The 26,602-nt window shown below is 49.1% G+C and overlaps 3 protein-coding genes across 9 annotated transcripts; all 3 read left to right on the top strand.

Annotated features, from left to right (window-relative positions):
* The first annotated feature begins 1,615 nt into the window (after positions 1-1,615).
* Positions 1,616-3,491, top strand: DPEP2NB (DPEP2 neighbor). The gene is made up of 2 exons (XM_011380578.2): positions 1,616-1,910; positions 3,014-3,491. The coding sequence occupies exons 1-2, from the start codon at positions 1,721-1,723 to the stop codon at positions 3,316-3,318; spliced, it is 495 nt and encodes a 164-aa protein (XP_011378880.2). The 5' UTR covers positions 1,616-1,720; the 3' UTR covers positions 3,319-3,491.
* Positions 3,492-10,848: 7,357 nt separating this feature from the next.
* LOC105305743 (dipeptidase 2-like) lies at positions 10,849-16,547 on the top strand. 7 transcript variants are annotated; one of them, XM_011380524.2, is made up of 12 exons: positions 10,849-10,981; positions 11,442-11,529; positions 11,934-12,270; positions 12,598-12,724; positions 13,024-13,153; positions 13,253-13,394; positions 13,692-13,761; positions 13,892-14,068; positions 14,444-14,528; positions 15,216-15,291; positions 15,954-16,089; positions 16,184-16,547. In XM_011380524.2, exons 3-12 carry the CDS (start codon positions 11,978-11,980, stop codon positions 16,448-16,450), a joined length of 1,503 nt encoding a protein of 500 aa, XP_011378826.1. In that variant the 5' UTR covers positions 10,849-10,981; positions 11,442-11,529; positions 11,934-11,977; the 3' UTR covers positions 16,451-16,547. The 7 variants fall into 7 exon arrangements, with proteins under 7 accessions (XP_011378826.1, XP_023379350.1, XP_023379353.1 ...); XM_023523582.1 differs by having other exon boundaries at positions 10,849-11,001; XM_023523585.1 differs by lacking the exon at positions 10,849-10,981 and adding an exon at positions 11,143-11,274 and having other exon boundaries at positions 11,453-11,529.
* Positions 16,548-20,800: 4,253 nt separating this feature from the next.
* Positions 20,801-25,112, top strand: LOC105305775 (dipeptidase 3-like). The gene is made up of 10 exons (XM_011380577.2): positions 20,801-21,182; positions 21,507-21,633; positions 22,133-22,262; positions 22,352-22,493; positions 22,733-22,802; positions 22,938-23,114; positions 23,396-23,480; positions 23,996-24,071; positions 24,545-24,680; positions 24,775-25,112. The coding sequence occupies exons 1-10, from the start codon at positions 20,929-20,931 to the stop codon at positions 25,015-25,017; spliced, it is 1,440 nt and encodes a 479-aa protein (XP_011378879.2). The 5' UTR covers positions 20,801-20,928; the 3' UTR covers positions 25,018-25,112.
* Positions 25,113-26,602: the final 1,490 nt, after the last annotated feature.

Here is a 26,602-nt window from a genome sequence, read left to right as displayed (position 1 = left end):
GTTTAGATATACGCTACCATAGTTTTTTATATTGCCCTCTTTGACTCTCATAAACGAACCAGTTTAGAAAATAATTTAGTCACTATCAATGGACCATTCGCAGAACTGCCCAGGACGCTTGTTAAAAGTGCAAATTCCTGAGCCCCACTCTAAATCTCCATGTTTTCTGAGGGTTGGCCCAAGAATTCGTGTACAATTATTTCAAATTGTTTTGTGGAATGCCCAAGTGAATCTCAAACCCTCAAGTTGATAAACCTTTGGCTATGCTATTCTGCCTTCCCCAGAGGCCAAGATAGGTCCTGAGAAGGTACCAGTACCTTCACCAAGTAATCTGGAGCCTTGGAGAGTCTGAGTAGTCTCGTTAGCCCACCTGCTAGGACAAACCTCCAGAGCCCTCACCTTTACATTTTACCTTTTACCACTCCTCAAAGGTAGTCTTCTCTAATTCGGCCTGACTTCATCTGTCCTAACATTCACCTTTCTAATTCAAGCAATTTAGAAGTGAGAGAAGGTGCCGTGGTTCTCCACCGGGGTTACCTAACCTCAAATAGTAGCCTCGGCGGTCTACCTCCTGGACACATCCCCTCTGCAACAGCCCCAGTAAACAAATGTCCCATCTTTGCTTCTTAAAGGTCAGTGACAGGGAACCCCCTCTTAAAGGAAGTTCTTTCTCATTGTTAGGAAGTTGTTGGCCACACCATATCAGAGGGTGACCCAATTATGGTCTCTTCCTATGGCCCTGATCTTGCTACAGGTGGAGTTGTCTATTTCTTCCTCTGAGTAACCTTACTATAACACCTCTTCACAGTGGTGACTGTGTTTTTCACCTGGGCTGCTGCTGTGCCCTCTTCCCAGGATTGTCATTATTTGCCTTTTAGAGGGAGGGGAGACTGTAATGATTGGGTTGTCATTTTTTTTGTATTATGTCATTTTGTTATGAATTTGTTTTGAATTTCATATTAAAGTAGGCCCATCATTTCCATTGTGTGAAGTCATTCAAGACCCTCATTTTGCTTGGAGCACCTTTAACATCTTTCCTAGTGTCACTTTGAAATGTGATGAGTTTGTCCTTATATTCCTATCAGCTGTAAATCTAGAGCCCAAACATGAAGCCCTATCACTGAGCAGAGCACCTCTCCACTACCTGCATGAGCTTGAATAGGCCCCTTCACCTCTTGTTTTTTTGAGTCCTCAGTTCTAAAAATGTCAGGGTTCTATGAATTTACATTTGAGGCAGGACAAGGTCAAGAAGAGCTAGCCTTTGCATTTCTTCTTCCTAATTGTAATGTCTTCCCTCTTCTCTCCATGGGTCCAAATCTCACTTGTCCTTCAGGCCCACTGCCAAGGAGCCTTCCCTGATTCCCCAGTCCACACAAATCTATGCCTAATTGTTGAATACTTAAGGTGTCATACAACTTAGCTATCTCTTAGGTTAATCTTGCCTCTCAAACTAATCTCAGAATGTGGGTTTCTCTTGCTCTCCTTGGTCCCTGGGGCTGTGCCAGCCCACAGGTATGTTCCACAGGGAGTGGCTACTTGTCTAGGGCATAGGTAGGGAGGGCCAGACAGGGTGCCTCTCTGCCTCCACCTTGCTGTTCATAAAACCTCATGAGCCCAGACAGGGTGCCTCTCTGCCTCCACCTTGCTGTTCATAAAACCTCATGAGCCCGACACCTGCCCTTCAGGCCACAGATTCTTTATATGACCTCACTGGGTAGTGATGACCTCACAGGCCTTCTCACAGTTTCCATGGCAGAGTAACTACCCAAACGTGATACTCTATAGGGAACTTCCCTACCAGTTCTCTACCAGATACCAATCTGTTTGGTTGCCTGAGAGAGAGATGTCTGACCGGATCTTCTATATTCACTCTAACTTGTCCTCTGTCCCCTGGGAGTGCAGCACAGCAGGTAGGCCTACGCTGGGCATCCATACAAGAGGCACTGATATACACAGACCCTCACCTGGCTAGCCCACCACACAGAACTTCCCTAGCTGAAAGTAATACCAATGGCCTGGGGCCCCCTCAGGGATCCACAGTGTTTCTGCTCACCGCTGAGGACAAGTGCAGTGTCATCCCTTGGCAAGTGTTCAGAAAGTTTCTAATCTTTATAAATAGCCTTCCCTTTTGTGCTACAAGATGCTTCCATTCAGACCTTTTACTGATTGGCCTCTTAGCAAAAGTCAAGTGCATTTTTATTGGCAAATGATAAATGGAGAAGTTTGAGGAAGAACTACTGAGGGCCACTCATGAACCTCATATTCAAACCTAGGCATCTTACTGTGCTGTCATGTAGACATCCATATGGATCCCCTCAGACACATCCTTGACTGAGCTGCTGAGTACTGGGGAAAAGGGTAATATAACATCGATGGGAAAAACAAAAGAGCCAAGGGGAGTAATGAAGTGGTACTGAGACTGGAGTGCTGAGGAAAGGGTGTCCCAGGGGATTGGGTTGATGTGAGTCTAGACTTGGTACCCAGAATCTGGCTCTGAACCTCCTGGTCACTCTGCCTCAGTATTTGGCCTTTTTCTAATCTAGATAAAAGTATCAGAAGGCTAGAGTTCAATATGATTGAAACAGGCAGTATGAATGGGGCCCAACAGGAATTGCCAAGTTTGGAGGGGTTCTTAACCGATTTATATTAGATTATTTTTTTCTAAAACTTGAAAAGCATTTCCATTAAAGGTTCAGAAGTGACAGACCTTAAGAAAACGTTTCTCTGTTGTAGGAGAGATGGAGGAGATCCTGATTGCAATTATTTTTGGGTTGTTTTCTCTGGAAATGGGGGACAGATACTCTGGTCTCCTGCTGCTGCCATAGGCCCCACAGAATTGCTTTTGCAGCCAACATCCTTTCTCTAGAGAACTCACAGAGTGATGGGCTAAGGCTGTGTTTTGGATGCCAAGCTGATTAGAAGGCTTTGGCCAGAAACTGGGAGAGACGAGAGGGGAGGTCCCAGCAGGATGGTATACAGCAGAATGACCAATCAGTTCTGATTTTCTTTCCAGCAGCAGTGGCTCCCACTTTTCCTCCTACACCTGGTCACTACCATGTCCTCTACCGAGGGTGTGGAGAAACCCAGGTGGGCTGGCATGGGGAGACATACTGCCTGGTCGGTGGTTACCGGGCCTATGGGGATGCTCCTGTGGCCACCCCAGCAAAGATGGAAGCAGAGAAGCCAGTTCCCAGCCGGGCTCCCAAGAGACGTCGAGCTCTAGCAGAGTCGGACAAAGACCTAGATTGCTCCAGCCTCAAAATGCAGCAATTGCAGCACAGTAGCAGGAGGCTGACCCCACAGAAGCTTACTGGCTAAGGCACTTTGTAGAGAGGACAAACGTCAAACTGCCTAAGACAGATAATGCCTCTTCCTGCAGTTACCCCTGCTGCCCACCCCTGGAGATCAGAACCTGAGCCACTCTGTCTAAGCCTTCCTTAGCCAGGAGCCTCCTTCCATACTAAAAGCCATGGTCAAGGAGCCTCAGAAACAGGTTTGAAATGAGAAGCTTCTGTGAACATCCCAGGGCTGAAGCTAGCCTGGAAGAAAACCTGCTCAATCCTCAAGAGTCCCTTCTTGGGCAGAAGAAAGAAAAGTCTGCACTCTATGAGCCAAGTAGGACCCAAGAGTAGAGATGGTACAGAGTGGCCTTAGCAGGGGCCCAGTCTACCAGATGGGCTTCCGCCCTGAGTCATTGCCAGCGGCCACCAACACAAACCAGAGGAGCTGGGCTTCTTGAAACTGAAAGAAGCAACCTGTGGCTACACAGGAATTCTCCTGCCTGGGGTCTCAAGAGGTAGAATAGAGAGACCCAAGAAGACCTGTTCCCTGCAGTAGGAATAGGATAGAGAGAGTCAAGCAGCACCTGCCTCTTGAAGCTCACATGCTCCTCTATTCCCAGCCTTTCTGGCCCCAGTAGGGTCTCTTACTGCTCAATAAAATGATTTTCTGTAACAGTGTTTGACCTGAAATCCTGTCCAAGGCCAGGTCCCAAACCTCCCTCTTCCCTTGAAGTATATTCCCAAGTGGGATGCTTGGTCCTGTAAGACCATCTGCCTCCAGAAAGGACCCTTGGGTGCAGCTTCTAGGTGGCTCTTGCAATGACACCTGTGCAAATTGGGGCAGGACACAGGCAAGTTCTTTAAGAAATGCAGACTGATGTGCAGTGTGTGTGTGTGTGTGTGTGTGTGTGTGTAGAGAAAGGCAAGACTAAGAATATGCTGTTCCATCTATCAATCCACCCATCCATCTATCCATTTATTCAACAAATATTTATTGAGCACCTGTGCGTGTTGCTTGGGACATTTTGGTGAATGGGATGTTTGAAGCCCCTCTCCTCAAGGTAGCACACACTAAAGGAAGATACAAAAAATATAATTTCAGGTAATTATAATTGCCTGATAGAGTGATGAGGAGGTGCTAGGCCTGAAGTAGTCTGGGAAGTCTTCTTTGAGGAGGTAACATTTCAGTGGAGATGTGAGAGGCTGGAGGAAGAGTATTCCTGGAGGAGGAAATGGCAAGTGCAAACACCTTGAGGTAGGAGTGAAGCTGGCCTATTCTAGGACTAGCAGAAAGGCCAGTGCGGCCAAGGAGGAAAAAGAAAAGAAAGATGTGATGAGAGAAGTAGGCATGGGCCAGACCGTAGTGGGCCTTGTCAGCCGTGGTGAGGAGTGTGGATCTTTTCCTTTTCGATTACAGTTGGCATTCAATATTACATTAGTTTCAGATGAGGAGTATGGATCTTAAGTGTGATAGGAAGTCATGGGCTGGATTAGAACGGGGTAGTGAAGTGATCTGATCTAAGATGACAGATCATTCTGACTGCTCTGTGCCATGGCAGTGAGGTACTGGCTATTACCAATAGAACGTCCCAGCAGTTAAGGAGACAGTTGGTCCTGGGGAGTGGGGGTGGGGGAATATCAGCAGAGAGGAAAGAGCACAGTGTTTGGGCCTGTGTGTCAGGCCCACCTGCCTCAGCTGCCCAGAACAGAAGGGGGCACTGTCAGCATCTTGTAGCCCTCAGACCCAGATGAAGCCACCCACCCTGTGTGTCCTCAGGGGCCACAGCAGCAAGACTGTTGTTACCAGTCCCCTGATACATTCCCTCAAGGTCAGAGAAGGTCCTGATAAGAAGTTTCCCTAACCAGGGTTAGAAGAAGGAGACACAGGCCCTGGGGGGAGTCCCAGAAGATTCCCACAGTGAATCTCAGTTAACACACAAAAGATAGCTAATGCCTCTTCCTGCAGTGACCCCCACACACTCCGCCCCCACTGCCCAGCACTGGAGAATCTTAGTATTTTATCTCTGATACTTGGTGTGATTGAGGCTGACTTATGGTTACTGGCTGAGTCAGATGGGTTGGCAATTTCCAAATATGAGGCAAACTGACTCACCCGGGAAAAATTAGAGACACCCTGCCCCCAAAGCACCCACACCAGTTCTACTGAATACATTTTTATAGTGGGGTCCATATATAAGTGATATCACATGGTATTTGTCTTTCTCTGTCTGACCTATCACTTAGCATAATGCCCTCAAGATTCATCCAAGTTGTCACAAAGGCAAGATTTACTAATTTTTTATGGCTGAATAATATTCCATTGTGTATATAAACCACATCTTTATCCATTCATTCATCAGTGGGCACTTAGGTTGTTTTTATATCTTGGCTATTGTAAATAATGCTGCATTGAACATGGGCGTGGTGAGGAGTGTGGATCTTCCCAGTTAGTGTTTTTGTTTTCTTCGAGTAAAAATCCGGAAGTGGAGTTGCTGGATCATGTGGTAGTTCTATTTTCAATTTTCGAGGAACCTCCATATTGTTTTCCATGGTGGCTGCACCAATTTACAATCCCACCAACAGTGCACAAGAGTTCCCTTTTTTTCACATCCTCGCCAAAACTTGTCATGTCTTGTTTTGTTTTTATAATAGGAGTGAGGTGATATCTCATTGTTGTTTTGATTTCCATTTTCCTGATGATTAGTGATGTTGAGCACCCGTTTGTTTAACTTTGACCATCTGTCTGTCTTTGGAAAAATGTCAATTCAGATCCTCTGTCATGATCAAACTTTTAAAAAGAGCCCTTATCTTTTAGAAATGCAGACTTAAATATGGATGACATAGTGTCTGATTTGCTTTAAAATATTCTGTAGCAGAGGATGAGTAAGGTATAAATGAAACAAGATGAGCCATCAGTTGATAATTGTTGAAACTGGGTGATGGATACACAGGAGTTCAATATTCTTCTCCCTACTTTTTTACATGTTTGAAAATTTCCCTAATAAGTTAAAAGAAATAAAAATAAAAGCCTCTAAGTGCAGCCTGATGTTCAGCCAGATTTGGATTCGGTGAAGGCTCAGATTGTCATCTTCACAGGGTAAACTAGCTTGTGGGAGCCATGGAAACCAAGCAGAGGAAGGCAGGCTTCCTGCATAAAAACAGGAAGCACAGAGGGTTCTGGAGCAGGGTATGCAGCACACAACTTGTTTGTTACGGAAGATGGGTCTGATAGGCCTCAGAGATGAGCAGGTCTGAACTTGAGGTTAAATGAGAAATCACATACGGCACGGAGTAAATGTTTAGTCAGGGCTGCTCCTGGTTCCTGGTGCCCCCACAGCCCACCCTTCTGTGTGTTTATGCCAGCATGTGTGATAGATTATTAAAGACTTGTTCATACCCCAGCAAAGAGCCAACACCAGTGGATGATCAATAAAGGATATCTGGACAAACAAATGGATGTAAGGGATTCGAAGCTTCTCCTAGTAAGAGACAGAGAAGCTGGACATCAAGGAGTCCAAGGAATCCCTGTCTGACTTGGCCAGGAGGGCTTCACTGCCTGCCCAGCAGTTGGTCTCCCTACACCTGTCTTCCCATTCAGCCAGGTTCAAGGAGAATTCTGTCCCAGGGCCAGTGGGCTACTCTACCTCTCACTGCTGGCTTCCCCAGATGGCTTCCTTATGTCCCATGAACCCTCACTGAAGACAGGTCTAGTCCAGCCCAAACCTGGCGAGCCTGGCAGTGGTCAACAGGAGGTGAGGGAGCATATGCAGAAGCAGACAGTGCAGAACTTACCAAGTGATTAGCAGTCATTCTCCAAAGCTCTGTCCCCATCAGGGCCTGAAGCACGCTCAAAGGAGCCAAAAGAGACAAAGACACTGGGCGGATCTGGTGTGTGGTGCCAGAGAGCCCCAGAAAACAAAAAGCTAAATATATTCCTCCTCCACAGACTCTAAGTCCTACTGTCCTGAATTCCCAAATTCAGGAATTCCCCTGCCCCGTGTTCTGGATTTGGATTCAGGGAGGCTACCAGACAGAGGGGTTCAGAGGTCAGAAAAGGGCATCCATGAGCTGGGGCAACTGCTTTGTACCTAGAGTGGTCACAGAGGGAGAATAGAATTAGCAGGAGCAAAGCTTGAAAAATTTGGGGATAAGAGAATTTTGGTTTCAGATTACAGCTCTACTTGCCAGCTCATATGGTCGAGAAAGTTAAGTTCATCTAACTGAACCTCAATTTTCTCACCTAGAAAATTGTGAGGATTGAATGGATGAAAGCACATCTAACCAGTAGCACAGCTCCAAGCACACAGTTGGCTGCTCTGATGTGTCGTCACTGTCATCATACGCCCTTGTTCTTGAAGGAAAGGAAGGCAGCCTCCTAAGCTCCAAGTTGATGCTCTCTTCAAAGAATATTGGTTATGTGCTCACTGTGTGTAAGTGTGCCATAAAATGGTGCTTGTGGCCTCACTGAGTTCACTTGCCAACTTCAGCAGGGGCAACCATTACAGACAGCTGTCAGGAGGCAGAAAAGGAGGAGGAGGAGGAAGGAGAGGTCCCAGCAAAATCTGAACCTGAGCGATCCAGAAGTCTCATCAATGTTCCTCTTTTTAGAGCAAGTAAGTCACCAAAGAGGGTCTGGATTAGGCAGAGTTCTCCATGATATGCCCCCACCTCCAGGCAACTGAATATTACAATTTAGGAGTTGCCATCCAGGGAGTCCCTTCCTGGGTCGAGCTCCTCCTGTACCTCAAGCACCTCTAGTCTTCACATGCCCCCCCCCAGTTTGTTGCCTTCCCTTCAGGGCGTTGGGCCGGCTTGCAACCCACCTGCGGGCCAGGGGCTTCAGGCCTTTTGGGTTTCCCCCTTAATTCCCCTTACCTTTTGTTCCCCGGAAGCAGCCTAGTCAGACATATCAAATCTGTCAGACACCACTTGCGACTTTGTTCTGGCAACCTTGAGTGCTGGATCCTCTGTACTGCCTGAAATCAGGCAGAGCCTAGCTGCGAGAAGACCCAGATCATCATTCATCTCCATCAAAAACCAGCCCTAGGAATCTTGGACAGAGATGCTGGTGAGTATGCTAAAGAGAAAAGTGGAGGAATGAGGGAGAAGGCTGAGTGGAAGTGAGATAGATGCCTTAGTGGTTACTGCACTTCTAGCAAGATCAATGATGGCTGCCTTTTGAAGAAAAAAAAAAGCTGTGATTGGAAGATGTGTGTCTGTAGCTGCTTGGCAGTCTTCTAGCTGCGGAGACTGTTGTTTCTTGAGAATTGACTATGTCAGTCATCATAGAAGCAGAACCAGAGCAACCCAGAAAGAAAGAGGGGCAGAACGAGTCTCCAGGATCAGGGAGACTTGAATGGAGATGACCATCACCTGGACAACACTGGATGCTGAGGAAGTCCCCACCTCTACCCTGCCACTGCACTCTGAGCATGTGAGGTAGCTTGTGTGGCTATCACTCAATCTGATTTCTTTCTTCCCTGCATATTCTTACAACACACTAAAGATCAGTGGGAGTGGGTTGGCTCTACTACCGAAGTCAGCTTGGTCACAGGAAAAGCCTGTTTCTACCACTGCTGCCTCTGTGAGTCTTGATTTATTTAAACATTGCATAGGTAAGAAATTAGAAGAGAAGCTGCTCATTTACATATCACTCCCTGGTGGCAATATTTTCTGTGTTGGCCCTACCTCAACAGCCCCACTAGTTAGGGGCTGTGAGGGGATAGCACATGCCAAGGCCCTGTGGCAGTTGACAGCATGACTGGTATGACCGGAATTTAGAGGATGAGAGAGTCTGTGCTATTTGCTAAGACTGAAGAGGTCAGTGGGAACAGACTCCAGAGGACTTGAGAGCCAGGTGAAGGAATTTGGTATATCCTAAGAGCAATGAGAAACCACAGACCTTTAGGCAGGAGGATGACATCAGATTTTTTCAAAAAGAGACAGGTATGGCTGCTCTGTAGAGAATGGATTGGAGGTGATGAGACCAGGAAGAGGTGAGAGATGAAGGTAGCCTGCACTGGGGAAGAGGCAGTGGGAATAGAAAGGAGACTTACTCTTGGAGATATTTGGAGGATGAACCAGCAGGATTTGGGGAGGCCTTGAGAGGGGAGGGGTAGACAGCGGAGAGGAGGCATCACACAAGACGTTCAGGTCAGCTCTGGAGCCAAGCTCTGGGCTTCCCTGCCATTTCTGTTCACTGTCAGTACCTGGATAACTTTTATCGTAGCCTCTGCCCCCAAATTGTTCCTGTGTCTGAGTCTATCCACTGACACTAAAGGCTCCTAGAGGACGAGGCTTCACTTCTTTCCCCTGCACAGGGCAGGGCACAGAGATGGCCTCAGTGAGGTTAAGGAGAGGACAAGCAGCCCTTGTGGGCTAAAATCTGCTTGCCACTTGGGTGTGAGTGCCCTGAATGGATAAGAGTCTGAGTATGTCTGTGTTTCTGTGATCAGCTTTGTATGGTCACACCAAGGCCATAGCCAGCAATATCAGATTAATAAGGACTGAAGTCGAATGTTATAGAAAATTTGCTGCCTGGCTAATCTTTTACAGAGGTGGTGCCCATCACCCGTAGTAGGCAGAGTGGTGCCCAGCATGTCTCTGTTGGACTACAGCTTTCCCCAAGTTCTGGGATGTTAAATATTTGTCTCCTGGAGGAAAGCTAAAAATCCTCAGAAGCTAAATTTTTCCTTCTCATTTCGGTCAGAGCTGTTACTTATTTGTCTGGACTTCCTGACCTTCTCTTCACTATTCTGTATTCTCCCTGCTTCCTGGTGGAGCTATCAAGAGTGAACAAGCTGTTTACTCTCCAAACACACTTTTTTCTTTTCTTTTTCTTTTTTTTTTTTTTGCCTGGAAAACAGCAGATCCAAGAGTTTCTCCTCCCTCCCCTGATTCAAGAGTGGGTGTGGAAGCTGCTGACCAGCAGTAGGGGCGATGGTGGGGGAGGTGGGGGGAAGCCAGGTCTGAGTTTGGGTGTGCGAGCAACCAGGGCAGGGACATGCCCTGCTGTTCTCTGAAGCAGAGCCCTGGAGGCCTTGCATTGTGCAATAGGGCTGCCTAGCGAACCCTCCAGCTGTAGTAGGCAGGGAGTAGACCCACCTCCAGTCCAGAGCTTTTGGTTTGCCCTTCCTCCTGGCCAGTAGGCACTGGGCAACATCAAGTGCACAATTCCTCGAATATACCCAAGTTAGAAACCCTTCCCCTCCTGCATAGCCCAGGACCTCTAGTCCCTTTGGAAGAGTTTTGCTCATTTCCTTTTGGGGGAGGTTTCTAGGGTTCTAGTCCTCAGAATTATATTACTAACCTTGCCCTGGTCACTCTTATCACCTGGAAAACGTTCCAAGGTAGAGCAGCTCCAGGGTGTGGCAAGGTTCAGAGTAGAACTTTGAGAGGCTAGGGATGAAGAGTTTGGGCACAGGCCCAGAAGCCTCTCCGCTTCTGTGATAAGGCACATCCCCAGTGTGTGGGTGTGTGGGTGTGTGGGTGTGAGTAGGGGTGGTGATTCTTGAAGTAGACAGCTAGGGCGAGGGCCTGAGGCTGGTAATGGGGTGGGGCCTGCAGAGCCAGGACAGGAACTTAGCCATCAAAGTTTCTGGGTGAGCTAGAGCCAGCGGAGCCACAAGATAAGGCGGGTGTAGCCACAAAATCCAGGTTCCAGGCCTTTCCTTAGGACCCATTCTTCTGACCTCAACAAGGTGGGGGATTCCACACTGAGGTAGGAGGGATCCTGGCCAGCCGGTCAGCTAGTAGCTCTGGGAGAAATGTTGCTGGGGTTGGGGGCTCTGCTGCCCTAGAAATGAGTCATTTCCTTCCACTCAAATAGCCTACTGTCTGGGTTCTTGCTCTGTTGGGTAAACATTCCCTGAACCTCCCCAGCTGGTTGCTCAGTTGGCATCCCCAAAGCCCCTCCATTCAGGCCGTGGGGAGGTGTAGCATCTCTTGAGGAAGGAGCTCTTTCCTGAGGCTGACTGGAGAAGATGGGAGAGGGGTGAGTCCCCTCTGGCTGGAAGCCCTGGGGGAACAGACATGCAAGCTGGAGAGTAAAGTAAGAGAGAGAGAAGGTTAAGGGGCAGAGGGTCCCTTACAGAATCCAGAGTCCATAAAGTTAACGCCTTATTTCCAGAGATTATCTCCTTCCCTACACTCACCCCACAGGGCTCATACAGGAAAACCGGGAGCCCAGAGCACCGAGACCACAAAGACAGCTACATGAGGATCTAGGAGTGTCCGAGCCAGACTGCAGGTAGGTGTGGTTATGATGTGGCGAGGGCCACTATGGGAGCAGCACTCCAGGCTCTTTCTTCTGGAGAGTAAGGCTAGGGGCAGGGACAGGGTCAGAGAAACCAGGATCTGGCCCCCCGGAGCAGTGGGTGTGGGGAAAGAGGCAGGGGCGGGGGAGCCTGCGATGGCAGGCCAATGAGCACACGCGGGGAAGGCCGGCCCACCCCACAAGGGCGCCCCCAGGGCTGGGACCCGGAGGGCCTTACCACCCCCTGGCGGCCGCTCTGCGCGGTGTCGAAGCGCTTCGCTCACCCGTCGCAAGGTCCTGAGACGGCGTCCCTCTCTCGCGATGCCGCGCCGCGGAGTCGCCTGAGTCGACGGTTGAGACCCCATAATCTCCCTCTGCCCTTCGCCCACCCCTCTCAGGCTCTCGAGATCAGACCCTGCTCACCTGCCCCGCCCTGTGCAGCATGCGGCCTAAGGGCCTCGAGGGTCTCAGCCTGCTCGGCTGGCGACCTCTGCTGCGTCTGCTGCTTCTGCTGTCTCTGCTGCCGCGGCCGGTGACCCGCGCCCAAACTACGCCCGGCGCCTCCAGCACTCCGACGGTGCTGGGCACCCCCAGTGCCCCGACTACGCCAGGTGCCCTTAGCGACCCGACTCAGCCAGGCACCCCTAGTTCCCCAACCGCACCGAGAGGCCCCAGCGCCCCGAGTCTGCAGGAGCTTGCGAGGACCCTGATGCAGGACTTCCCGCTTGTGGACGGGTGCGTAGGTGCTAGGTGGGGGAACAGATGAGGCCGAGCTCACCCCTAGACTGGGGAGGGGGTCCTGAGCATGTACTGCTAATGAAGAGGTTCCCTCTCACCACCCCTGTGTGCCCTTTCCCCTCATGCCCTTTCCCTTCCTCTGTCACCCCCTCCTTGGTTGGGAATACCCTAGCCCCACTGGGTCCTAGTATAGTCTGTGTGATAGTGTGGGGTGGGGGAACCCCTCCTCCCACCTCCTCTGGCCCTGGCCTGGGAACATGTCCCCAGGCCTAAAGGAGTCTACCCATTTGCCCCTGACCTGACCCTGCCTTAACCTCCTTCCAGCCACAATGACATGCCCCTGGTCCTGAGGCAGTTTTACCGCAATGGGCTACAGGATGTTAATCTGCGCAATTTCAGCCACGGCCAGACCAACTTGGACAGACTTAGAGATGGTCTTGTGGGTGCCCAGGTACCACAGGGACACACGAGGTGTCACTGGCTGCTGGGGAATGTGGGGGGTATGGGGGCCCTAAACACCACAACAAGTTAGTCACATGGGAACTCAGTTACTATAGTGATCCAAAAAGTGCCATGACATGCATGCTGGGGAATGCAGGGGCCATAGTGAGCCAGTTTGGTGGGCATCCAGGTGCCACAAAACAAGTATGTGACCCCTGGGCCCAAGGGGTGCTGTGCGCGTTGTGGAGGCCATGAAAGGTGGAGCTCTAAAGCCACCCCTGCCCAAGCCAACCCCTGGCCTCCCCCCAGTTCTGGTCAGCCTACATCCCATGCCAGACCCAGGAAAGGGATGCCGTGCGCCTGACCCTGGAGCAAATTGACCTCATTCACCGTATGTGTGTCTCCTATTCTGAGATGGAGCTTGTGACTTCGGTTAAAGGTAGGCAGGTTGGTGGGGGTTGGGTGGGTGGGTGGTATTAGGGACTTAATTGAGCTACCTCAGCTCCTGAAAGTGATCACCTGAACTTTCTGCCCCCAGCTCTGAACAGTAGCCGGAAGTTGGCTTGCCTCATTGGTGTGGAGGGCGGCCACTCACTGGACAGTAGCCTCTCTGTCTTGCGTACCTTCTATTTGCTGGGTGTGCGCTACTTGACACTCACTCACACCTGCAACACGCCCTGGTAAGCACAGTGCAGATGGTATGGGCCCACTGAGGCAGAGATCTGCTCAAGATCACACTGGGGCCCAGACCATGCTTTACCCCTGGGATCTGCCACTGACCCTGGAGTGGGGAGGGGAGTTGGGTTCACAGATCAAAACTGGATCCCCAGTGGGACCTTCCTACTGCCAAGCACTGCCCAGCTTGGGTTCTTGCTCTTGCTCTGGGGGGTTGTAGGGTTAGAGGGTTTGATAGGGCCTCTAGGCTCTTGCGGCCAAATCATGGCCACCAGTCAGACTGCCTCTTGGCCATCCTGCAGGGCAGAGAGCTCAGCCAAGGGCATCCACTCCTTCTACAACAATGTCACTGGGCTGACCAGCTTTGGTGAGGTGAGGACCCTGGTTCCATACCCTGCCCCACATGCATGTATACACCCTACCTGTTCTCTACAAATAAGTGCACATACATGTGCACCCCTAATGCCTCTCCCCTGTCCTCCCCTCGCTCCTATCTCTGCAGAAGGTAGTGATTGAAATGAACCGCCTGGGCATGATGGTAGACTTGTCCCATGTCTCAGATGACACGGCACGGCGGGCCTTGGCAGTATCACAGGCACCTGTGATCTTCTCCCACTCAGCTGCCCGAGGGGTGTGCAAGAATGCACGGAATGTTCCTGATGATATTCTGCAGCTTTTGGTGAGAGACTGCCCGGCTCTTGAACCTGAAGCAAGAGGTTTAAACCAGGAGCCCTCAAACCTAAGCCCCAGCTCCCTCAAATTCCTTAAACCCCAAGCTGAACTTCTACCCCACAAACCCACAGTCCACAACCCCTGAACCTTGAACTCAAGTTGGAGTTCTAGGTGGTAAATACTCCTCTAAACCTTCAAACCCAGGGCCAAGACACCACCCAAACTAGGACTGAGACTCCTCCATTCACACAAACCAGCAAGGTGAAGTCTCCTCTGACTCAAAGCCAGGGCTAATCACCTTCCTCACAGGGGCCCAGTGGGTGAACAGGCAGGTAGCTGTGCTGGGGGGCCAAGTTGAGTATCCATTTGTCCATCCCTGCAGAAGAAGAATGGTGGCATCATGATGGTGTCCTTCTCTGCGGGGGTGCTGCAGTGCAACCTTTTAGCCAATGTCTCCACTGTGGCAGGTAAGGCCCGCCCTAGACTCTGAACAGCTCTAATTTGGACCTGAATCTTTGAAGGCTGTTGGACCTCAGAACAGCCCCAGTGGTTTGACCCACCCTTTGGCAGTAGGCACAGCTCCCAAAAACCCCAAAATGGACAGTACACAGCACCTTGGTGCCACGTGGAACTGGAACCAGAGTAGATAATCAAATACTGATGGGTATAAGGGAGGCAGTCAGATCAAAAGCTTGGGTGCCAACCACTTGTGCCTCTGCAGGGGCTCCCAAAGTGCCCTGCCCTTGCATCTGGCCAAGAGACTTGACAGCCCCTTAGATCTCTGTGGTCTTTGTCAGTTGTACTCTTTGTCCTCTCTTCATCCCATCCTCCGCTCACATGGAAAGGAGCCCCCACTGGTTCTCAAGGAGACTCAAGACAGGGAGAATCCTGATGTGAAATGGACCAAACTCATGGCTCTGGGGTCCATTTCAAATATGAAGTCCAAAAAAAAGAAAAATGAAGTCCATTCTAGAGCAAGCTGGGGTCACTTCTGGTCAAAGCTCAGGGCCCTCAAGTTGGCACAGTGGGTGCCAGTCCATGAAGGAATTGGCCTGCATGACCTACAGACTACAAGAAGGGGAATCAGCAGAACCCAGTCCCCACCCCCCATCCCTGCCCTAGAAGCCCCACATCGCTGACTCTCCATCCCTCAGATCACTTCGACCACATCAGGGCAGTCATTGGATCCAAGTTCATCGGAATTGGTGGAGATTATGATGGGGCCAGCCGGTGAGTGCTTCCCTCTGGCTTGTCTGGGGCTGGTTGTGCAGCAGTGGGGCCTTCATAGTCACCATGCCCACTACAGCATGGTCCTTGTGGTTGTTAGGCCTGGACCACAACCTCAGGTCTGCTGGCCCACCTGGCATCTCCCCTCTCCCAGGGTCTGTTTTCTGGGCTTTTCTGTCTGTCTTTGGTCCATTTGGTCCCACTCTAAGTCATCATATTTGTCTAAGCCACCAGACAGAGCTCATCTCCCCAGCATGTGTACCTACCCCTTTTGCCACAGACCCTCTGTCTCTAAGCAGACTCTTAGCAAGGCCTGGAATGAGAGGATCTTCTCTGCTTGAAGCTGGGTCTGTGCATGCAGGGGTTCAACCCAGTTCTTAAGTTTTTCTTCTTTTTATATATGGAGGAAAAATTTGCATTCAGTGAAAGGCATAGATCTTAATTGTGCCGTTCAAATGAGTTTTGATAAATATTCAAAGAGGTTTGGGAGTCTCCTTCTGAAGGATGAAGAGCAGGGGTGAATATTTACTCTCTCCAAGTCTCCATTTCCCATATTTGACCAAGGCTGGGGTTTCGTGGACCCTGAACACATAGGGCTGTGGTTCTGAGTCAGGACCAGAGAACAGGTCTGGGGCCCAACATCTGGTTGTCTGATGGCCACACAGGTTCCCCCAGGGTCTGGAGGACGTGTCCACATACCCGGTACTAATAGAAGAGTTGCTGAGACGTGGTTGGAGTGAGGAGGAGCTCCAGGGCGTCCTTCGTGGAAATCTGCTGCGGGTCTTCGGACAAGTGGAACAGGTATGCGGGGCTGGGCAAAAGAGTATCTCAGGAGTCTGAGCAGGTGTGTTGAGGGAAGCTGTGGGAGCTGCTGACCACCAACTTCTGCCTCCAGGTACGGGAGAAAAACAAGGGGCAAAGGCCCTTGGAGGATGAATTCCCGGATGAGCAGCTAGGCAGCTCTTGCCGCTCTGTCCTCTCACGCCTGCATCAGAGACAATTTATGCCTCCAGACCAGAAACTAACTGAGACTTCGACACATTGGACACCCAAGATGTCACCTAAGGAGTCATTCTCAAAATCCTCCCCCAACATGGTCCCAAGCCTCACAGTTTCTGCTTCCTTCCCAGTCCTCATTCTGTGGCTCTTGCAACCCCATTAATCCTGCCAGATGTCACTTTGGCAGCCGTGGACACCCCACAAAATTCCCCTGTTGTGCAGGCACAAACATTTCCTAAAAATAAATATTTTGGACTGGAACCAGGCATGAGTGTCCTCTGTGGTGGGGTCTGGTGGCATAGGTTCCCCATGCTGGTCACTGGTAGGGCATCCTGCTGCAGTTCAGCCACAAGTTACTCAAGGAAGACCTGTTGGCAGTGGCCTGAGGAAACCCACCCGGGTGATTGGGCACCGCAAGGAGAGAGTGGGTGGCTTTGGCTACAAGAGGGTGGACCCTACTCTGGGTTCTCTCTGAGTAGCTCACCTCAATCCCCATCCTGACCCTCTGTCCACCACCTGGGGATCTTTCAGGGAATTCTGATTCAAATTCCCAAGTAGGGAACCTGCTTGGATAAAAAATGATCTTTTTTCCTATTTGGACAGAGCTCAGAGTGTCAGGCCACATAATGGGCCACGGGCCTCAATGTTGGACTGCCCTGGATGTGGGCCCATCCCTCACCTACCCCTCAGGGATTTCCTCTCTGTGAGGCACAGGATACTTAGATAACCACCCCATCTTACCCCTAGGCCATTAATGATAACAATAACTGCACTAATAATAGCCAAAATTAAGAGTTAATACAGTGTTAATAATGACAGCTAATCATAAATAACATGATAACAATAAATAATGGCTAATAAAAATAGTAATACTAATAGTCTATGCATAGCCCATGACTGAGCAATTTCACCCCAGGTATATATCTAAGAAGAGTGTATACATACATTTCCCCAAAGGTATATGAAATAATATTTATAGCAGGACTATTCATAATAATCCCAAACTATGTACTTCAAAGTCAAAAAAAAAAACAAAAAAAAAACAAGGAGCCAAAGACAAGAGGTTATTGTGAAAGCAGTCATATTTTGAAAATTCACATTAATTTGAGGAACAACAGTAAAATTGACAACTGAATTTTCAACAGAAATAATGGAAATCTACACAGTGGAATATCTTTAACCTGATGAGTGAAAGTAACTACCAATGTTGAATTCTGTGCACAGTGAAAATATTATTCTTCAAAAATGAAGGAAAACAAATGCATTTCAGACTAATAAAAGCAGAGAAGAAATCGGAAATATACAAATCTCCTAATAAGAATATCAGTTATTATAGGAAAAGTGCATATCTAGTATAAATTAAAGACGTTATAAGTACCCTAATTTCACATTTGAAATGGAGGTATTAACATTTAAACAAAATATCTTCAGATTTTGAATTTTGAACTGAAGAAAATTTATGTTCTAGAAATACATTTGATTTGGCAAAAGTAGCCATGGACTTGGCTCTTACTTATTCTGAAATTTCATGTCCTGTAGAAATTCCATCTGAAATTGTTTTAAAAAACATGCAATATTGATGCTTTGTATTATAAAATCAGCATTCTGTTTGGATCTTCTGAAATGATTCATATTTTGCTTAGTAGAATCTTATCCAAATTTAGAAGTAACCTTGAAAAAAACTTTACCTATACCAGTCACAGTAGCATCCTTTAAGAGAAGTTTCGGTAAGCTGCAGTTATTTAAAAATTATTTGGTCAAGAGAAATTGTCAAACATGCAATCTCGCAACAGAAAGTGAGCTAAGCAAAGAAGTAGGTTTGAAAATATTATTCATGAGTTTGCTTCATTAAAGCCAGGAAAGTACAATTATAATTTTGGTGTGGATATAAATAAAATTATGGAAATGTAAAATAATGTTGTGAGTTTTAGTACACCTCTTTTTTCAGTTCTTTAACATTTTCAACTATTTTAATGTTCTGGAAAGGTTAACTATTAAAAATATATTAAAAATAAAACAAAAAATACATTAAAATTGTACATCAGAGTACACATTTTTCCTCTTGCTTCAGGCTCCATATTGGTGGGTTCTGCACTGTTACTCAGAAAGTTTTAATAGTGCTTTGTATTTGTTTCACCTCTTCTCTCCTTTCTTCACTCCTTTTGGATCAACCGAGTAGTGCTCTGAGATCACCTTACTTGTCTGTCTCCGTTTTTCTCCCTTTTATGGCTCACAGGGCTTTAAAACATCACAATCAATGGTATCTTCCCAAACAACCCAGACCATGTTCTCTGCTGCCTTTCAAGGTGAGCTTATTCAGTTCAGAGTCCATTTAGGAAAATATGGGAAGAAGTGAGAGTTACTATAAGATAGAAGCTTAGAGGAGGGCCCTGTATAGTTGGGGCTCAAACTTCTGAGATGAGGCTGTACTCAGCTGGTGCAGGTGTTCTAAATGGGCATGGCAAGGCTACTCTGTCACAGCCAGAAGTTGGAGACTACAGCCAATTGCCACTGCTAGAGCAGCAGTGACAGGAACAGAAAAAAACATTTCTGTTTTCTCCTCCTGCCTTTCAGTTTCCCTTGAGTCCCAGCTCCACAGAGCAGAGAACAGAAGGCTGGATCTGGAGTTGAGAGACAATTCTTAATAACCAGGATTCCTCCAGGCCTGATTCACTTTCTCCTAGGGTGTATTCTTTTGTATTCCAACTCAAAACTAAGGGCCCATCAGGTTTCTCCTGACCTTGGTGGACCCTGGAAGCTAATCTGTTTCAGCCCCACAATGCCCCTAGTGGAAGAAACAGTCTAAAACCTAGGCCCATCTCTGGGTTTCTTCTATTCTCCCTGGATCCTGGACAAGTAATTTTTTAGTATTTTAACTCCCTGGTGCCTTGAGAAGATCCTTTTTATATTTTGCCCAACTTTTCTTGTTGTTGTCAGGAGGACTGTAACTTTGATTTACTTAACCAAACCAGACATTTGGAACAGTTTATGTATTAATGTGATAACATTTTAAAATTTTATTATAAACATTAGGCCCTCTCCTTTCACCTAAGATTAATATAGGAAACAGCTGTATATACAATGCTTTCACACTTTTGATAAACTGTCAGTAAAGTAATCATTCATTATGTTGTTTAATGTCTCTTAAACGAAGACCTCCATGGCAGGTCAGCAAAGTACATGAGACGCCATAAAAAAACAAATTCTCTCATTCTCTCTCCCTCTCTCCCCGTTCCTCCTTTCTGAGAGAGCCAAAGTTAGAGGTAGCTGAGTCAGACTTGGTCTGTAACACCATGAGGAGGGGGCAGAGATGGATGGGGGCAGTGGTCACCAGAGGCCAAGGCCTTTCTCCTGGTGCCCAGAGGGAAGGCCTACTTATCACAGAGCCCAGGTGGGAGAACAGGAGACAGATGCAGATGTAAAAGGGGTGACAACTCAGATTTCAGTCTATGCTGTTGGCCCTTCTCAGCCTGGCAGAACCTGATGCAGGTCCAGGAGGCTCAGATGCTACCCGAATGCAGTTCTGAGGTCAGTTCCCCCTAAACCAGGGCTTTTCCTGAAGAAAACAATAAATTATACTGTCCAGGCCTCTGGCCAGCCTGAAAACTCTCTTATTTTGAAGGATTTCCGCCCCAGGTGAAGTCATGTATCAGACGAAGCTCCCCATGCTCTTAGCACCAAGAGCTCCAACCTCATCTTGTCCCCCTCTGCCTTCAAGGATCTTCCAGTTCCTTCCCACAGCACAGTCATCCTGCCCAAATCAGGACGACTGGGCTACTGGCCAACCTGGGATGCCCTCTCTACTCCCCTGGCCTGACATCCTTTTAAGGCTCAGCCACTGCTCTGGTGCCTCCACTAAACTCTTACCACCCTGGCCAGTTCTCACTGGATTCCCTCAGCCAAGATAACCATATTACATGGAAAGTACATAAAGTGACCAGGGAGCAGGTAATCCCCTTCCCAAGATGGCTACTATTAACTGTTTAGTATGTGAACTCCTCTAGAGTCTTTTTAACATATGTACAGACACAAATTTCAATACTAGATGCTAAAACAAAATGGTCTCCCCTAAATATTGTTCTTAAATTTCATTTTTATTATATAGGTCGGGAATCTTTTTCTGTCAGTCAAAACAGATCTAATTCACTCTTCTGAGCTGGGGCTTAGAATTTCATAGAATAGTTAACCTGTTGGAGGGTGAAGCACAGCCCTGCAGCTCAAAGCCCACATAGACCTGAGACTTGTCTGGTTAGCGGTGAGATTAGGAACATTCCTGGGCCTCAGTTGCCCCACTGGCCTCCCCTAGTCTGTTGTTGGTTTAGGAAGCCGGGAAGAGCGGTGGATGCAGGGCCAGGAGCAGGGGCGGAGGGAGACAGCGATGGGTCGCTAGAGGGCGCTCGCGGCAGAGGCCAGCCTGGCCCATCCGGGAGCCCTCCTAGTTGGGGGAGCGAGGGCCGTGCCGCCCCCTGGCGGCGGTGTTGCGGATGCCCAGGCGCCTGTCGCCACGTCCTGATTCCTCTCCTCTCGAGGCCGTGCTGCTGAGTCACCTAAATCGACGGTCGGGACCCCATTGTCGCCCTCTGCTCCTCTGCGCTTCTCCTGCCCTTCTCGGGCTCTCGAGACCAGCCCCTGCCCGCCTGCATGGCCCTGCGAGGCATGCAGCCCACGGGCCTTGAAGGTCCCCGCGTGCTCGGCCGGCGGCCTCTGCTGCGTCTGCTGCTTCTGCTGTGGCTGCTACCGTGGCCCATAACCCGCACCCAGGCCGTGCCTGGCGCCTCCAGCGCCCCGACAGTGCTGGGACCCACCAGCGCCCCGACCAGGCCAGGCACCCCCAGCGTCCGGAGTACGCGGGAGCGCGTGCAGGCCCTGATGCGGGACTTCCCGCTCGTGGATGGGTGCGTAGACGCGGTGTGGGGACCAGAGGGGGCTGAGCTCACCCTTAGGCAGGGCAGGGGTTCCTGAGCATGCGAGGCTAGTGAGGAGGCTCCTTCACACCACACCTGGATACACTCTCTCCACCGTCACCCATGGGCTCCCTTCCCCCATTATTACTCTGTTCCTGGTGGAACAATGCCCCCCAAGCTGAACCTCTGGAGGTCTCCATGTTGTCTGCGTGAGGTGGGGAGGAGAGGTGGGACAGGATAGGCCCAGGCATGTCGACATGTCCTGCCTGACCTGGAAGCCATGTCCCCACACTAACCTTGCCTTGACTCCCTCAGCCACAACCACCTGCCCCTGCTCCTGAAACAGCTTTTCCAGAACAGGCTGCAAGATGTTAACCTACGCAACTTCAGTCGTGGCCAGACCAGCCTGGACAAGCTTAGGGATGGCCTCGTGGGTGCCCAGGTACCACAGACACAGGGTGCCACAGAATGATTGCTGGGGTATTTGAGGGCCACAGAAACCTGGGTAGGCAGTCCTCTGGGTTACTAGGTATCATAGGACACACAGCGTGCCATCATGTGGTTGCTGGGGAGTGTGGGGGCACTGGAGGCCAAGACAGGCCAGCCACATGGGTGCCTGGGTTCTGTGGAGACACACAAAAATTGACCAGAAAAATCCCTGGTGAGTGTGGGAGATGCTAAAACCACAAAGGACCTGGTGGATTGGCCTTGGGGCATTCACATAGCACATAGACAAACAGCAGGCAATGATGATATGTCATGAGTCCACAGTTTGGCTGCTGGCAGCAAATTGAATAGTCATCAAGGTACCCCATGGGGTCATGCAGTGCTTCACTTGGGTCACTGACCCAAGTGAGTACCTTGGGGGCTAAGAAAGAGTGGCAGGCCAAGTGCGTCAGAGACCACCCTGATCTCATTACGGACCCCCGGGCCTACCCTAGTTCTGGTCAGCCTACACCCCATGCCAGTCCCAGGACCAGGATGCTGTGCGCCTCACACTGGAGCAGATTGACCTCATTCATCGCATGTGTGCCTCCTACTCTGAACTGGAGCTTGTGACCTCAGCCAAAGGTGGGCTGGCGAATGGGAGAATAGTCAGGGGCGCTCTCTGGTGGTTCTGGCTCTAAGCCCTGACCACTTGGTTATCCATCCTCTTCTAGGTCTGAACAGCACTCAAAAGCTGGCCTGCCTCATTGGTGTGGAAGGTGGTCACTCACTAGACAGCAGCCTCTCTGTGCTGCGCAGTTTCTATCTGCTGGGAGTACGCTACCTAACACTCACCTTCACCTGCAGCACGCCCTGGTGAGCATAGTGCCTGGCCAGGGTGGAATGGTAGATGGCATGGTGGGGAAACTGCCAGAGAGCTGAGGACAGAGGAGTCCATAGAAGGAGACTGGCTACCAGCAGGTCTCTCACACTCCCAGAAAGCAGCTGGCCCAGGTTCTTACCCTGTTCTGGAGGAACGATGGATGGACAAACAGGGGGACTGCAGAGCCCCCAGGCTTTGATGACCCACTAGATTGCCCTCTGCTGTCCTGCAGGGCAGAGAGCTCCACCAAGTATAGACACCACTTCTACATCAACGTCAGCGGGTTGACAAGCTTTGGTGAGGTAGGACTCCTGTTCCCTTTCCTAACCCAGCCGTTCCCTACAGATATATGCACACATGTGCATCCCTGACACTCTCCCCTGCCAAAAAAACAAACAAACAAAAACAAAAATAAACAACAACAACTGTCCCTGCAGAAGGTGGTAGGGGAAATGAACCGCCTGGGCATGATGGTTGACTTGTCCCATGCATCGGATGCCTTGGTGCGGCGAGCTCTGAAGGTGTCGAAGGCTCCTGTGATCTTCTCCCACTCAGCTGCCAGGGCTGTTTGCGACAGTTTGCTGAATGTTCCCGATGACATCCTGCAACTTGTGGTGAGCGGCCACCCCAGCCCTCAAACCTAGGACTAGGCATGCTTCATACAGATTCTTGACCTTGAACAAAGTTACCGTCCCAGGCCCCAATTACCTTTGGACCCAAGGCTGGTTGACCTTCCTTCATCTCTGAAACTCAAGGCCAAATCAGTTCTACCCAGGGACCCACAAACTGAGAGGTGAGGGGTCTTCTAACCCCTGAAGCCAAGACTGAGCACTGTCCTACCAGGGACCCCAGGCCAGAAGGGCCAAGGTGAGTATCCATTTGTTTATCCCTATAGAAAAAGAATGGTGGCATTGTGATGGTGACGCTGTCTATAGGGGTGCTGCAGTGCAACCTGTTTGCTAATGTGTCCACTGTGGCAGGTAAGCCCCACTTCAACTCCTTGTGCAGTTCAAACTTGGGCTTGTGGCCATCAGGACCCTCAGGACAACTCCAGCAGTCTAACACACCTGCTGGGCAATGGGCTGACCTCCCAACAACCCAGGAGAGTAGACACAGCCCTTCACTGCCACCCAGATCTGGGCCCATAGTCAATGCTGATGGGTTTGGGGAGGCAATTGCCTCTGCCTCTGAGTCTCACTTTTATTCCCACATCTCTGGATAGGACAGGCAGATCCCTGACGAGGCTTTCAAGGAGAGGTGGCTCCTGGGCAGGAAAATGTCCAAAGGGGCCGCTCTGAGGTCCACTCTGGGTCCAGTGTCCAGCCTGTAGCCACTTCAGAACTCACAACTGGCCAGGAGCTCTGTGGAGTCAGCTGCCATAGCCTGGAGTGCTGTGGCCAGGGGAATTAACCAGGGCTGAGCTTTCCCAGACCAGGGCTAATCCTAGGATCTGACTCCAGCCCAGTGCTGCCCGTCACTAACCTCCACCCTCTAGATCACTTTGACCACATCAGGGCAGTCATTGGATCTGAATTCATCGGGATTGGCGGAAATTATGATGGGTCTGGCCGGTGAGTATTTCCCTGGGGTTTTTCTTAGGCTGGGTATAGCAGGGAGTTCTAATTCCCCATCCTGTGGTCCTCGAATCCTTCAAGCCTCAACCATAAGCTTTTGTCTTCCAGCCCACTTGAGATCTCCTGACACCCAGGGCCTGTTTCCTGAGCTCTCCCTGTCCCTTCTGTGGCCTCCTGAACTCACTGCCAGTCTAGGTCATCAACCTCATTAAGTACTCCCCTCCCCCAGGTAGATCTCATCTGCCCAGCACAACCTCCACTCCCAGCCCAGCAGATGTGTTGTGGGCTAATCATCTGCTCAGCAGGTAGATGCTGCAAAAGCCCAATCTTTAAGGAGCTTCCAAAGTTGCATTCAGTAACCTGAAAAACATGGCCTTCACCTTCCCATATGTGATTTGAGGTTGGTAAGATAATGGTCCTAGACCAAGATCAGGGCTGAGGTCCCACAGAACTGGCTGGTGGTCACACAGGTTCCCCCAGGGGCTGTCGGACGTGTCCACATACCCGGTACTAATAGAAGAGTTGCTGAGACGTGGCTGGAGTGAGGAGGAGCTCCAGGGCGTCCTTCGTGGAAATCTGCTGCGGGTCTTCGGACAAGTGGAACAGGTATTATGCTGGGTTGGGCACAAGGGTGGTTCAGTTGTTTGAGCAGGTGAGGTGGGTGCTGCGGGGGCCACTGACTGCTCACTCCCATCACCAGGTGAGAGATGAAAACCGTGGTCAGAGCCCTTCAGAGGATGAGTTTCCAGACAGGCAGGTGGGCAGGTCCTGCCACTCTCACCTCCTGTCCCAGCCTCACAGAGAACACCTGGCCACACACCTGGAGATGACCAAGTGGCCAACCAATCATGTTCTCCAAAGGCCTTCGAAAGCCTCCCCACACCTTGTTCTAAGCCTTGAGGCTTCTGCCATCTTCTCAGTTCTCATCCTGTGGCTCTGGTGACCTGGCCAGTTCCCCAGAGGTCACCTCAGCGAAGTCTCAGAAAGTCCCCCTCCTAGTCATTTGGGCACAAGCATATGCTAAGAATAAACATTTTGGGCATGGAGCCAGGTGTGAATGTTCTTCCTTTTTCACATGTGGAGAGGGTAGAGGGTGTGGTCCCATAGGTTCTTGGGTGGTAAGGGGTCTTGTGATTTAGCTCTAGCTGCTCAAGGTGAGTGGTTTCCATTGGCCTCCAGCTTTGTCTCATCTCAGGAAGGCAGAGGCATCTTACCGTACTCACTGCTAAAAGCCTGATCCCACAGAACACAAAGAAATAGAGTTCAGAGTTTATTGACCCCGTAATGGAGTATGACAGTGGGTGCATCCCCAATCTCTCGCTGAATAATTTAAATTTGTTTTTTTAAGAAGCTGATACCATTTATAAAATAAATAGTAACTTGTTTGATAATAGCAAAAGAAAGTTTGTAAAGATTTTAGATTTTTCAGATAAGGTCCTCTGATTTTTTTTTTAACTGTTTAATGGAAGGGGAAAATCAAGTCTTGAAAAGAAAATCTTAAAAAAAAAGGGGGGGTGCGGAACTAGTGCCAACTGTTTGGTTTACTACAGATGCTCCATGTTTGGCCATTTTCCTCTCCCAATCCACAAGGGTGGGCCAGAGCCAAATCTAAATTCCTTCTATGGTAACTTGAAATTGGGAGAAAGGGAGACTATAGTGCCACCTATGTTACATAGGTGTGGGTCTACTTTTGAATTCTGTTCCCTTTATTTGGACTGTTTATCATAGTAACAATACTACACGGTCTTAATTACGACAATTTTAAAACAAGTCTTGATATCTAGTAGAGTGAGTCTTCCCACTGTCAGAGTATTATATCATCCAGTGTTTGATCAGATAAGTAGATGCATTATTGAATGATATAAAATGATAAATTTATTATAGGGATTAGACCTAACGCATATGTAGGAACCAATGGAAAAATCTATGAAAGGCTGTTACCTGTTCATCTGGTGCTGAAATCTTCAGACTGTACAAGTAAACAAAGGTAGAAGTTAGGAAGGAGAGCAGGATGTGAGGTAGAAGAGAATAAGGATGAACCCATAGGAATCAACTGGGACAATTGGATATCCATTTGGGGAGTGGGGGGAGGTGGATACTAGACTAATGAAGGGATCACTTTGTAAATTATATAAATGTCTAACCACTGTGCTATACACCCAAAAACTAATATAAAATAATATTGAATGCCAACTGTAATTAAAAGAATGTTGACCCCTACGCCACAACACACAGAAAACGAAATACAAAATTAAATTAAATTGAATATGTTATTGATCCAAATGCAAAAGGTAAGAGAATAAAACTCCTAGAAGGTAGTATAGGAAGATAATATTTGTGACCTCAGCCTAGGAACACTGGACATAATGACAAAGGAAAAGATTGATAAATTGGATTCATTAAAATTAATAATTTATGCTTATCATAAAATACCACTAAAAAGAGTAAGAAAGCAAGCCACAGAGTGGGAGAAATTTTTAACACATATAATTGACAAAGGGCTTGCATCCAGAGACATAAAAGTGGGG

The sequence above is a fragment of the Pteropus vampyrus genome, unplaced genomic scaffold (genome assembly GCF_000151845.1).
Source record: "Pteropus vampyrus isolate Shadow unplaced genomic scaffold, Pvam_2.0 Scaffold394, whole genome shotgun sequence".
NCBI lineage: Eukaryota > Metazoa > Chordata > Mammalia > Chiroptera > Pteropodidae > Pteropus > Pteropus vampyrus.
The sequence above is the reverse complement of the archived record's forward strand: the minus strand, read 5'-3'. Positions and strand labels throughout refer to the sequence as shown.

Bases quoted from the DNA above. Each gene is read 5' to 3' on its own strand.
- LOC105305775 (XM_011380577.2), top strand. From the start codon at position 20,929: ATGGCCCTGCGAGGCATGCAGCCCACGGGCCTTGAAGGTCCCCGCGTG. The intron at 21,634-22,132 runs GTACCACAGACA...GGCCTACCCTAG, and splicing joins ATGGCCTCGTGGGTGCCCAG to TTCTGGTCAGCCTACACCCC. The intron at 23,115-23,395 runs GTGAGCGGCCAC...TTATCCCTATAG, and splicing joins ATGACATCCTGCAACTTGTG to AAAAAGAATGGTGGCATTGT.
- DPEP2NB (XM_011380578.2), top strand. From the start codon at position 1,721: ATGACCTCACAGGCCTTCTCACAGTTTCCATGGCAGAGTAACTACCCA. The intron at 1,911-3,013 runs GTAGGCCTACGC...TTTTCTTTCCAG, and splicing joins CTGGGAGTGCAGCACAGCAG to CAGCAGTGGCTCCCACTTTT.
- LOC105305743 (XM_011380524.2), top strand. From the start codon at position 11,978: ATGCGGCCTAAGGGCCTCGAGGGTCTCAGCCTGCTCGGCTGGCGACCT. The intron at 13,395-13,691 runs GTAAGCACAGTG...GCCATCCTGCAG, and splicing joins CACACCTGCAACACGCCCTG to GGCAGAGAGCTCAGCCAAGG. The intron at 13,762-13,891 runs GTGAGGACCCTG...CTATCTCTGCAG, and splicing joins GGCTGACCAGCTTTGGTGAG to AAGGTAGTGATTGAAATGAA.